Here is a 14,143-nt window from a genome sequence, read left to right as displayed (position 1 = left end):
AGAAATATCCCTTGCAAAGGCATAGAGATGTAATTTCAAATGTGAGGAACATCAAGACTTTCTTGACAGGACCTTCTAGAGTATATTAAATGAAGCTAAAGATAGATTGAAGCCAGGTCATAAAGGGCTTCACTGCCAAGGAGAGGAGGTTCTATTTAATCTCTAAGGTAGAATAAAGGGCAGTAGGGAGAGGGGGATGATTAGGGGACTAGGGCTCCAAAGATTGAACAATCTAAATGAACTGTGTATACTCTACTGGTGTCATAAGCTTTATTTTGAGGAATTCATTTTGTTTTTTTAAATCTCAAAATATTCTATAAGTGTATTATTTTTATCATAGTAATTAATGTCTTTTGTCATAATGACCCTTTATGAAAAGCTTAAATATGGGCATCATGTTTAGAATGTTAGACTTAGGGTCAGAAAAATCTTTGTTTCAGATTCTGCCTCAGATTTTCTTGACTGTGATTTTGAGCAATTCACTTAATCTCTGTCAGACTTAAGTTTTCCTCATGTAAAGTGAGAATGATAAAAGTGTCTTTCTTCTTGGGCTGTTTTGAAGTTAAGATGACATAATAAGTATTAAGAACTGCATTAATGCTAGTTGTTACTACTGCCAGTATTCTACTCTATCTTCAAGAAGGCATTACAGTTTTCCATCATTTGTGATTAAAACATGTTTAAAAAAAGAAACTAATGGCTATATGTTTATTATTTCTGTAGAGTATATTTATTTAGTATATTTTATAGTTTATTTATGCAGAATAATTTATTCCTCAGCTGGATGAATTAGATTTTACTGTAGTTGTAAAGAAACAATAGGTCAATTAAATCTAGGAGCATATTACACAATGTAAAGTAATAAAAACTTTGTCAAGTTAGATGACCTTCAGTGTAAGAGTGTTTGTAATTAGCACATTAGAAATATCATTTATAAACAAATAAAATGCCTGAAACAAATCCCTGAAGTAGAATCAGAGTTGGCAGGGACCTCAGAGTATCATCTTGTATAACTGTGAGATTCACATAAATAAAATGCCCTCAGATGAAAACACATAACTATGTTGATAGCAAATTCCAGAATTAGAACTCAGTTCTCCTGATACCAGTTCAGTGATTTTCCTATATAGCCCACACAAGGACCTTATCAACAGTTTGGAATTAGGGAGGGTTCAAATTAATGATATGTTACTCATTTTGGAAACCTTGAAAATCAAATTAGTCTTCATTATGTAGGACTGGGTTCTCTGCCTTCTAAATTCCAAATAATAAATATATGCCATAATAATGTAAAATTATCTTATTGCTAGAAAAATTTCTAGATCATCCTCTATTCATTTTCTTGCTGAATTTATTTTTTATATTAAAAAACTGAATTTTATATCACCCTCTAAAATAATGAATCATAGATAATCATATGCTAAAGACTCAGTTTTTGTCTTCCTTTCATTACAAGACATTCTCATTTTTGTTAGGTTTTCATTATATGAAATAACTATTTTTCTAAAGCTCTGTCTAATAACAAATAGACTTTAAAAAGCCATTGAAATCGAAGACTTGAGAACCAAATAGCTAGGTGATTTCTATGCTAATGGCCTCTGCTAAGTGATGATGATGATGATGATGATGATGATTTTAAAATAATATCTTCCAAGAAAGGAATGAAATTATTAATTTCAGATAAATGGCATTAACCCATTCCATATGCTAGAATTTTACCTTATTTGTCTGGGCAGTCTAGATTTGTGTTTTATTACATAAATATTTAAATGGAGTTTTAGAACTAGAAACGGACCTTTGATATAATCTATCACAATTATTTCATTTTAGAGTTAAGGAAACTGTAACTGAGAGACTTTGATTCACAATACACTGCCTAAGTAGGCATTTGATTTTACAACAAAAAAGAATTTTTTTTTTTTTAAACTAAATGGATGAGAAAAAGAAGGAACAAAGGAAAAGATGGGCCACTGCTCAGGGCAAAAATACTTGATTCTTTTTTCTGTTCTCTGAGAGAATTATCTTTGTACCAAAAAGAACAATACAAAAATAGCTAATACATAGTTGAAAACCCAAGAAAAATAGAATGTAAGAGAAACCCTAACAATTTTTAGTGACTTCAAGTCATCAGTCTCAGAAACATATAAAACTGACTGATGGGGTTGTTGAGAGTCAACCCATCATCTTTGAGACATTATAGAGAATGTGAAGGGGAAAAAAGTCTTCCTGAACTGGAGAAAGACAAATGTCTTGATTTTCAAAAAAGGGAAAGGGTAAAGTAAATAAAATATAGAAAAATTAACTTTAATTCTGAGAAAATTTTAGCAGTAGTTATTAATATGGTCAAGTGAAATTTTTTTTCTTGTTTTTTATTTTTTCTCAATTACATGCAAAGAGAGTTTTCAGCATTCTTTTTTTTTTTAAATAAGATTCTGAGTTTCAAATTTTTTCTCCCTCTCTTTTCCCTCCCCAAAAGGACAAGCAGTCTGGTATAGGTTATGCATGTACAATCATGTAAACATATTTCCACATTAGTCATGTTGTAAAAGAAAAAGAACAAAAGGGAAAAGTCACCAAAACAAAAAAGACATTATGTATGCTTTAATCTACATTCAGACTCCATAGCTTTTCTCTGGATGTGGATAGCATTTTATGCCTTGAGATTTTTGGGAATTGTCTTGGATCTCTATTGCTGAAAAGAGCTAAGTCAGTCATAGTTTATCACCACACAGTGTTACTGTTCCTGTGTTCGGTGTTCCCCTCATTCTTCTGACTTTGTTCAGCATCAATTCATGTAAGACTTTGCAGATTTTCTGAAATCTGCTCATTCATGATTTCTTCCAGAACGATAGTACTCTATTACATATACCACAACTTGTTCAGCCATTCCCCAATTTATGGGCATCCCCTCTATTTCCTGTTCTTTCCCCTCTCAAAAAGAGCTGCTATAAATATTTTTTCACACATAAGTTCTTTTCCTTCTATTTGGGATTCAGATTTAATAGGGTTATAACTGGATTGGAGGGTATGCACAATTTGATTACCTTTTGAACATAGTTCCAAATTGCTCTCCAGAATGGTTGGATAAGTTCACAACTCTACCAACAATAATTCATTAATTTTCCAATTTTTCTCACATCTTCTCCTATATTTATCATTAGCCAATATGAAAAGTGTGAGGTAATACCTCAGAGTTATTTTAATTTGTATTTCTCTTTTTTTTTAGGTTTTTTTTGCAAGGCAAACGGGGTTAAGTGGCTTGCCCAAGGCCACACAGCTAGGTAATTATTAAATGTCTGAGACCGGATTTGAACCCAGGTACTCCTGACTCCAAGGCCGGTGCTTTATCCACTACGCCACCTAGCCGCCCCATGTATTTCTCTTAATAGTGATTTACCACATTTTTTTCATATGATTATAGATACCTGTTCATATCTTTTGACCATCTTTCACTTGGGGAATGACTTATAAATTTGACTTGGTTCTCTATATTTGAGAAATTAGACCTTTATCATAAACTTATATAAAATTTTCCCCCCAACTTTGCTTTGCCTTCTTATCTTGGTTGCAATGGTTTTGTTTTTGCAAAAATTTCTTAATGTAATCAAAATTATTCATTTTGCATTTTACAATGTTCTCTATCTCTTGTTTAGTCATAAATTCTTCTCATCTCTCTTCCCATAGATCTGATAAACTATTCCTTGCTCTCCCACTTTCAGTGTTATCACCCTTTATGTCTAAATCATATATCCATTTTGACCTTTTCTTTATATACAATGTGAGATGTTGTTGTAATTTCTGACTTACTATTTTCCAGTTTTCCCAGCAGTTTTGTCAAATAGTGAGTTCTTAACCCAAAAGCTATAATCTTTGGGTTTATCAAGCAGTATATTATTCTGGACATTCATTGCTGTATGTTGTGTACCAAATCTATTCCACTGATTCACCTCTCTCTTTTTTAGCTAGTAACAGATAGTTTTTATAATTGCTCCTTTATAATAAGATCTGGTATGACTATGCCACTTTCCTTTTTGTTATTTTCCACATTAATTCCCTTTATATTCTTGATCTTTTGTTCTTCCACATTAATTTTATTATTTTTTTTTTTACTCATACACTGTTAAAGTGAGGGATAAGTTAACATCTAGAAAAGGAGGTAGTGATCATTAACATAGTTCCACCATTAACAGGTCATGACATACACTACAATTGTTTACAGGCATGTAAATGCTATTCTTTTTGGGTAAGATAGAAAGATATGCGATATGGTTGATTGGTCTCATTTATAGATAGTTATTAATAGATTAAAATTGAACTTTTGTAATATTTTTGGTGGAGTGTGCCAGAGATGTGTCCTCAGCCAGTGCTGTTGTGAAGGGAGAGGAGCATACACACTTTGCTAAGCACTTTATAAGTCTAATCTCATTTGAACCTTATCAGATAGGATACTTGAGATACTTGTATGTTAACAAAACTAAGAGAAACTTTTGACAAAACAGATGATGGAGTTTGAATCCAAAAATGATTTTTTAACCTGCATCTATTAGAGTGAAATTTAATCGTTTAAGTGCCAAGTTTTATATGTTGTCCCCCCAAAAAACACAAGTTCAAGTATTGTTGACAGTTCATCTGAAAAAAAAGGTGTTGGTAATTTAATGTACTGCAATCTACTGTGGTTTTAGCCAAAAGAGCTTATATGATTTTAGGTCCTATTGAAAAAGGTCTAGAATGTAAAATTAGGAAGATGCTAATCCCATTGTATTCTGCCTTGAGTAAATTATATTTAGAATATCTTCATTTCTTTGTTTTTCAGACTTGTCCAACTCTTTGTAACCCCATTTGGGATTTTCTTGGCAAACATACTGAAATGGTTTCCCATTTCCTTCTCTAGCTCATTTTAGAGAGGATATTGAGATAAACAGGGTTTAAATGACTTGCCCAGGGTCACCCAACTAATAAGTGTCTGAGAGCAAATTCAAACTCTGGTCTTTCTGATTCCAGGCCACCCAACTCCCCCTCTTCTTCATTTCTAGACACTGTATTTATGTGGGCCTTAATAAGCCAGAGAATGTCTAGAGTAGGATTGTCAGGATAATAAAGAACCTCCCTCTGATTTAGAGTCTTGTGAGAATTGGTTAAAACACCTCTAGGTATTTAACCTACCCAACATTTAAGGAGGGATATGATAGTTTAGGAGTTAAAATTCATCCACTTTTTCAGGCTCAAATGATTCAGGTTTAGTTGTACCAGATAGACTCTGAGGTCTCTTCCAATACTTATATTCTCTGATCTGTGAAGTAAAATTGTTCAACAACCACATTGTGATCAACTAGCCAAAATTGCTGCTTTTGGGGGTGGCTAGGTGGTGCAGTGGATAGAGCACTGGCCCTGGAGTCAGAAGTACCTGAGTTCAAATCCGGCCTCAGACACTTAATAATTACCTAGCTGTGTGGCCTTGGGCAAGCCACTTAACCCCACTGCCTTGCAAAAAAAAAAAAACTAAAACAAAAATGCTGCTTTTGTATTAATTACTTTATATTAATAAGTACAGTAAAACTGAATTGTAATTCCTAAGACACTTAAACCAGATTTCTTTGTTCAGGAAAAATCAAATGCATAACACTATTTATACTTTTCTCCCTTAAAAGGTTTTTTTTTTTATACAAGCAGTATTTTGAAATGATTAAAGATAACAGTGGGGGCGAGTAGGTGGCGCAGTGAATACAGCACTGGCCTTGGAGTCAGGAGTACCTGTGTTCAAATCCAACCTCAGGCACTTAATAATTACCTAGCCGTGTGACCTTGGGCAAGCCATTTAACCCCATTGCCTTGAAAATCTTTAAAAAAAAGATAACAATGAAATAAAATTAATAGACTTCTAACTTAAGACTTACAGTTAAAAGTATACTAGTGTACATTTTAGTATAGTGCCACAAAAATCTGTATACAAATGCTGATTCTCATTTGTTATCATTATATGCAGAATGTTCATTTTCCAAAAGTCAGAACCAAGGTTACCATAAACAAATCTTTCAGCAATTTAAAATATTTACACATGTTTTATGTAAATTGTATTTTATATAGAAATCTATGTACATGTCTTTATGTATGTATAAATGTATACATAAGTTTATAGATATACAAATATAACACAAATATATAAAATATTTAAGATATAAGTTTGAAAACTCTGGAAATTGCCTGTTTTGTCCATTGAATTTCCAAAAAGAATTATGACAGATGAATACTTTACTATTTTAATTTAAGCAATTAGATTTTGAGTAAAGTATAAGGATATTTTACACATTAGTTTCAGGCATCTAAAATAAAACAAATGCTGATGAGAGAGTAAATGAGGTCTTAGAATAAGATAAAAAGTTTTGGTTTTCTTTGTGTAATGGACAAGGAAAGCAGTTACATTTTAGGTAATTTATTTGCCTTTTTCTCCTTTCATCTTCCAATTTTTTTTTTAAGAAAAATATCTAGTATTTATTTTCTGGTGTAATTAGTATCAATTTTGTGATTCTTTCATCCTGTCCATTCCTTTGACTTTTTGCATTTCAAGGAACTAAAACTAAAAACAGGTTCTAGTAAATCAGACTGTCCTAAGGGCAGTGGGTAAAGCAAAACATTTTTTATCACAACTAAAGCTTCTTTAAACGGATCATAGTGGAAGTAGAAAATATGAACAAAATTATGCAATTTGTCAGAAAACAATAAATCCATAGTTTTTGTTAAAAAACATTAAGAGTAAATCATAATGTTTTAATTAGTCAGATTTCAGATTTTCATAATTATTAAACTTTTTAACCTCTCAAAATTTTTTCCATTTTATTTGCTTCATCTAGGTTTTCTTTTTGTAAGTTAAAATACATTTGTATCATTTTTTCTTTAAAGTTTTATTGAAGCTTTTTGTTTTTAAACTAATTATTTATCAATTTTCACACACCACACCCACACATAAGCTTAATCTCCTTTGTTACAAAGAAAAGATAGACTTTCAATCATTTGTTTTTTCCCAAAGTGAAATGCAAAATAGTGTCCATGTAATTATTACACTTAACACTTGGAGTATGTGTGTTAATGGATGTATATTTACTTGGATTATTTAATTACTGCCAGTAATATTCCCTTGGGTAAATAGCTAGTATATTCTCAATATTTAGTCTTTTGTTCAAAATACCATAAATGTATTTCTCAGCTATTTTTAGTTTGCTTTTCAATAAATGCTCTTATTTTAAGAAATCTGTGGAATAAGAAATAAAGCCCACCATGATAGTGTTGGGAAATATTATAAGATGCAGTTTTTGTTCTTATGTTAAGCAGAAATGTGTTTTTCATCTGATGAAAGTACAGAAGAAATATTGTGGTTCTAGAGGATAGGAAATCAGTCTCAAAACCAAGAAGACCAAGTTAAAATCCCAAGGACTATTCTCAGGGCTCTAGGCAACTTTCTTTTTTTTTTTTCCTCAATTGTATTTTATTTCTTTTCCAATTAAAGATAGTTTTCACCATTGATTTTTATAAGTGTTTGAGTTCCAAATTTGTCTTCCTCCCCAAAACAGCAAGCAGTCTGATATAGGTTATAAATGCACACTCATGTTAAACCTATTTCTACATTAGTTTGTTCTGGTAGAAAAATCAAAATAAAAGGAAAAAAAACATAAGAAAGGAAAAGCAAAAAAACACCAGTAAAAATAGTATGCTTCAGTCCACATCCAGACTCTGGATGTGGATGACATTTTCCATCAGAAGTCTTTTGGAATTGTCTTGGATTGTTGTATTGCTTAGAGGAACTAAGTCAGTTATAGTTGATCATCACATAGGATTCCTGTCACTGTGTGCAGTGTTTTCCTGGTTCTGCTTACTACACTCAGCACCAATTCATGTAAGTCTTTCCAGATTTTTCTGAAATTTGTCTATACAACTTTCTTAAGAGTACAAGTTGCAGAGCAGATGTCAACCTGCTTTAATCCTGGAGTTCCTCATCTGGGAGATCTCTGTGTACCAGTGGAATCAGCTATCCTTTTCCTCTCCCTTGACAAATGGACAATATGTTTCTTGTAATTTGCTAAAAAAAATTAAAACATTCTTTAAGTGTACTCTTATTTAAGCCATTGATGTTGAAAGTAGAGAAATTGAGTAATATTGACAAAATCTTTTTTTCTTTTGTTTGCTTTTCTTTCAGTGTGGCTGTAACCAGGTCCAGAGATGTGCCATCCTTTGGGCCACCAATCCCCAAAGGGGTCACTTTCCCTAAGTCAAATGTGTTCAGGGACTTCCTTTTGGCCAAAGTAATTAATGCAGAGAATGCTGCTCACAAGTCAGAGAAGTTCCGTGCCATGGCTACCCGGACCCGCCAGGAGTACCTAAAAGATCTAGCAGAGAAGAATGTAACTAATACTCCCATTGATCCTTCTGGCAAATTCCCCTTCATCTCTCTTGCCTCTAAGAAAAAAGAGAAAACTAAGCCTTATCCTGGAGCAGAGTTCAGTAGCATGGGTGCCATTGTGTGGGGTGTCCACGCTAAAGACTACAATAAGGCTATGGAGATAGATTGCCTTCTAGGCATCTCTAATGAATTTATAGTGCTCATTGAACAAGAAACAAAGAGTGTGGTATTCAATTGTTCCTGCAGGGATGTAATAGGGTGGACTTCTACTGACACCAGCATCAAAATCTTCTATGAGAGAGGGGAATGTGTTTCTGTGGAGAGCTTCAACAACAATAGTGAGGATATCAAAGAGATTGTCAAAAGGTTACAGGTGAGCCCTTTCTTCTCTATTTGAGAGAATTTTGCATTAAATAAAGCTCTGCCTACAGTGTCAGAATAAAATTACTGAAGCTTTACACTATGTTATTAACTTATCCAAAAAACTGCTGAACCTTCTTTACTCTCTTACTTCTTATCACTTTTTTAGGGGAAAAAAATAGAATAACTGGGCATAAAGCATTTTCTGTGAGTCTGTGCTAGAAATCTGTTGGCATAGCACCTGATTCCACCATCACTCACCTCAGGATGCCCATCTCCCAATCACTGGTACATAATTTTGGTCATTTGAGAGTAGTCATGTAATGGGCCGTCTACATGCTGCCTTCAACTCTTATTAACTACCAGATTCAAAATGAGTGGAGCAATTCATATTTTTTAGTTACTTTTATGCCTTTTGTTCCCTTCTGCTTTTAAATAGGCATGATCCTCAAATTTTCATTGAATGTCTGTATTTCCTAGTGCTTAAGTTGAAGATAAAAATCCAAATTATATGTCAGATAATTAACAATATATAGAAATGATCAACCCAGTTTTAATGTTTGCATATTTTTCCCCTCATTTTAGTTCAACATCATTCCATTCACTTTCTCACAATGGTATCTTGTTTCTATCTCTAGTTTGTGACTAAAGGATGTGAGTCAGTGGAGATGACTTTGCGACGAAATGGTCTTGGACAGCTTGGTTTCCATGTCAACTATGAGGGTATTGTGGCAGATGTAGAACCCTATGGTTATGCCTGGCAGGCGGGACTGAGGCAAGGCAGCCGCCTAGTGGAAATCTGTAAGGTGGCCGTTGCCACCCTAAGTCATGAGCAAATGATTGACCTTCTGAGAACATCAGTCACAGTGAAAGTGGTCATTATACCACCCCATGATGATTGTACCCCAAGAAGGTAAGCCCAAGGACTAAGAGAAGAACACTATGAAAACAATTTTGAAAACTTTGAGGACTACAATTGGTACAATGACTGTGGGGGGGTGGGGGGAGAGAAGCACAGAGAGAAATAGAGAAACTTGAGACAGAAATGCTGCATGAACTTTCAGATTAGCTCATTGTTCTATTACTTTTATTTAATGTGAGAGTTCGCACAAAATGAGAGTAATCTGTAAATGTTTGTGATGTAAAACTAGCATCAGTAAAATAAAGTAGAAATAGACATTCATTAATTCACAGGCTTTCTTTCTTTCTCTCTCTCTCTGTCTCTTATCTCTGTGTTTCTGTCTTTTTCTGTCTTGGAAGTCAGAGGAGTCTGGCAAAGTCACTTGACCTCAGTGATTCTTAGAAGTCAGTGGTATCAAACTCTGGGCAAGCAATTTTGCCCCCTGCAAAACTCTCAAGTACCACCTGAACTACATTAAAATAAAGTTTCTATTTGAGCTTGACATCACTGCTTTAGGTATCCCCAGCAGACTCTAAGCTGTAGATAAAGTGCCTACTGTGCATTGATAAACTGGCTCACCTAGGAATTCCCTGTACTCATGAAATGACATGCCTAATCCTAAATATTTGAGCATAACTTAGCTTTGGGGTAAGGTACTAGAAACTGAGGGCACAAGAGATTGGAGTGATTAATTTGGGCAAATTTCCAGGTTTTCTGCCTCAGGACTGTGAAGTAGCTGTTGTAAAGGAGTCTGACCTACTTCATCCTTGAGTTCTCTGTCTCCTGTGAAATGAACCATGAAGAAAATACACTTTGAATGTATAATTTTAAAACATTCAGAATACTGTCTCTGTCTCACTATTGCCTTCTATCATTTTGTAAAAGTTTTTTTAAAAACAGATTATTCTCACCCACCTCCTTTCCAATGGAGAGTTAGACTTGACTGGTATAATCTAATTATCTTTCATCACATCAGCTAGCAACATTAGCTCACAATCAGTTGGTTTTTCTTTGACTCCTTTACAGGTATCAATGTACTGCTCCCATAAGGGGTACCTTACAATAACGATTCTTAACCTGCAGATATGTAAACTTGTTCTTGTTTTCTTCTTATATTTTGTTAACTGAATTTCTGTAATCAAATTGGTTTCATTTGTAATTGATTTGAATTATAACTCTACACATTTCATTTTGTGTTTAAAAATATTGTTCTGAGATGGGTCCATAGGGTTCACCAGACTGCCAAGGAGGGCCATGAGATTAACAGAAATAAGGGAAGAAGTCCTGCCTTACATTTTGTATCTCTATATCACTAATCTCTTTCCAACGTAGTGGTTGTGTCAATTTTTAAAATTCAGTTTCACATCTTCTTTGAAAGAGGCTTCTTAAATTAAACAAATTTAAATAATTCTCTTTTGCAATGTGTTCCTTTGCCCCTCTGCATGATATTCCAAGGTTTCTTTTTCTCTGTAAAACATTTCCCTTACACCTGCCACAGATTTGGTTATTAGAGAATGGCTGCCCAAGGACTTCACTGTCATTGACTTTAGGGATAATAAATGAGTGACTTAATGGATAGAAGCCCTAGGTCCAAATACTGCTTCTGATGTTTCCTGGCTGTGCCACCCTTGGTAAATAACTTAACCTCTAAATAAATATTACACCATTCATTTATTTTTAACAAGTAAATAGTGATGGATGTTAAAATCTTCTTCTCTGACTTACACCAAGAAACTGAATCAGGATTTTGTGTTCCTGACAAAATTTCAAGTAGTGTTACTTAACCAAATGTTGCTCTAACATAAATTGTGTCCTTGTTTCAAAATAGAGTTATGCTTCATTTATCCAGGGACACTGAGGAATAAAAGGTTCTGAAAGACTAGGTTTTCTAAGTAACTTAAATTAACTTGGCACGTAAAATGCCCTTAATTATTTTAATAGAAGTCTATTTAAAATCTATTTCATACTTTTATGCTTTTTTATACAGAAGATACTGAGCATTATTATTCCATTTTTTAAAAATGACTGTGAGATATCAGTGATATTAATTGTTGCACTGTAATGTAAATATAGTGATGCCTTAAGGGCTTCTGCTGATCTTTGGAACACTGCTTTCTTTTAAACAAGCATACAAAAACTCTGTCTTTTCCATTAGTTTTTCCTTCTGTTTTATGGCCATTGCTGGACTTAGTTCATACACTTATAATAATTGCTGCTTCTAATCGGCCAGCTGGAAACTAGGTCAGACAACCAAGCTTGTTTCAAATCAGCAAATTTAATCTAATACAAAATGCAGAGTTAGTTGGTGCCTCATAGGTGATTATGAATGGACTTTTGGATGATTATCTCCCTGCTTGAAGACATTTTTTTCTCCAGACCTCTCCCATTTGTGTTTAAGTCATCAAAGCATTATTAATTTTTTAAATATCAAAAGATTTTTTGTATAGTTTGTTTTAGTAAACTATTTTAATGATCTAATAATTTATAGTACATGAGGGCAGCTGGGTGGTTCAGCCCTTTCTTTTTAATTATCATAGCTACCACCACCATAATTTGGGCTTTCATCATCTCTTGCCTAGAATATTACAATATCTTTCTAATAGATTGTCTTGCTTCCTATTTCTCCCCCTATCCCACCCAAGGTATCTTTCAGATAACAGTCAAATTTATATTTCTAAAACATAAAACTAAACTTGTCATTCCTCTTATGGAAAAGATTGAGTGGTTCCTCATTGCCTTTAAGATAAAATAGAAATTTTGCAGCTTTACATTAAACCCTTCATGATCTGACTGTAGTCTCATTTTCTAGGCTAGTTATTTATTTCTTCCCCTCATTTACTCTGTTCTAGCCAAACTGAAACATAACTCACCATCCAACTCTTCATAGAGACTCTTCCAAACTTTTTCATCCCTTCTCAAACCTTCCCTGGCTCCCCTTTCCCCATGCTCTCTCAACTGAGAATCTTGCCTCATAGTTCATGAAAATATTGAGGTCATTGCCCTAGAACTTCTTTCTGTTCCCTTTGCCCCATCTCCTCTCTCTCAGATGCTGTCTGCCATTATTTCCTCCTTCACTCATGTTTCATGAAGAAATGACCCTATTCCTTGACAAAACCAACTCCTCTGTAATTACAAGTTCCATTCCATCCTTTCTCCTCCTTCAGATTCCCTGTCCCCAATTATGTTTAGCAAATTCTTCTTAACTGATATGTCATTTCATCATCTTCATTAGATTGTTCCTTCTATCATTCCCCACTTTTACTTATCTTCAGTCTCTCCCTGCTTTCCTTCTGCTTATAGATGTCTGTATCTTCAAAAAGCCCTCTCTTGATCCATCCATTCCTTGCTAATTGATAGCCCATATCTCTGCTTCCTTTTGTGGCTAAACTCCTTGATAAGACCATCTCCAAAAGATGTCTCTACTTCTCTCTTCTTAACTGTTCCTCTCCAATCTGGCTTCTGGCCTCAACATTGACCTGAAACTGTTCTCTTCCAGTTAGTTACCAATGTTCTCTTAGTTGCCAAGTCTAGTGACCCTTTCTCAGGTGTGACATCATTGATCACTCTCTTCTCCCTTATACTCTTTTTTTTTTCCTCTCTAGATTTCAGGGCTTTTCTCTTTTCTGTTTTGCTTTCTATCTCCTACCACTTCTTTTCAGTCACCTTTGTTTTAGCCTTATCTTGGTCATGTCCCTAACATGGGCATATTACAAGGCCCTGTTCTGGGCTCACCTGTCTTTAGTATCTTTCATCTGATCTTACTCCTCACTATTTCTTACCACCCCCCATATCCAATCTGTTGCCAAAACCTGTTGATTGCACTTTTGTAACATTTCCCTGGTACAGGCGAATCTCATTTTCTTAAGCCTAGAATATTGCAATATTGCTGGTTTATCTGCCTGCCACAAGGCTCTCCTCACTACAGTTCATCCTTCATTCCACCACCAAGGTGATTTTTCTAAAGTACACATCATCTCCTACCCACCCCCAGTTAATAAACTCCAGTGGCTCCTTATCACCTCCAGGTTCAAATAGCATTAGCTTTAATAGCCCTTTATAACCAAAACCCCACCTTTCCAATCTTAAACTTTATTCCCCCCTTCCCATGCTCTTCAATCCAGTGACATTGGTCCTCTCATGGTCTCTTCACAGCAGATATTGCATCTCCTGACATACATGCTTTGGCTGCCTGCAATGCTCTCCCTTGTCTTTGTCTCCTAGTTTCCTTCATGTCCCACTAAAGGCTTCCACAGAAAAGCCTTTCCCAATTCCTCTTAATCCTAGTGCCTCTTCTCTGTTCATGATTTTCTCTTTATCCCATCCATAGCTTTTGCAGTTCTCTTCCCATTTGATTGTGAACTCCTCAAGGTCAGGGACTGACTTTAACCTTTCTTTGTGAACCCAGTCTTTAGTATAGTACTGTTCGGTTTTTCCTGTTGTTGTTCAGTCGTTTCACTTGTCTTCAGCTCTTCATGAAGTGATCCATCCCA

General features: G+C 34.5%; 1 protein-coding gene across 14 annotated transcripts in view; it reads left to right on the top strand.

Moving 5' to 3' along the window:
* The window catches only part of SIPA1L1 (signal induced proliferation associated 1 like 1), a 395,826-nt gene that overhangs the window by 289,489 nt on the left and 92,194 nt on the right, over positions 1-14,143 (top strand). For all 14 annotated transcript variants that reach the window (XM_074235822.1, XM_074235817.1, XM_074235823.1 and 11 more), the window contains 2 exons: positions 8,189-8,765; positions 9,391-9,665. In XM_074235822.1, coding sequence (XP_074091923.1) covers positions 8,189-8,765; positions 9,391-9,665 — 852 coding nt within the window. The remainder of the gene's footprint in view (positions 1-8,188; positions 8,766-9,390; positions 9,666-14,143) is intronic.

This window comes from Macrotis lagotis, chromosome 4, assembly GCF_037893015.1.
Source record: "Macrotis lagotis isolate mMagLag1 chromosome 4, bilby.v1.9.chrom.fasta, whole genome shotgun sequence".
NCBI lineage: Eukaryota > Metazoa > Chordata > Mammalia > Peramelemorphia > Peramelidae > Macrotis > Macrotis lagotis.
The sequence above is the reverse complement of the archived record's forward strand: the minus strand, read 5'-3'. Positions and strand labels throughout refer to the sequence as shown.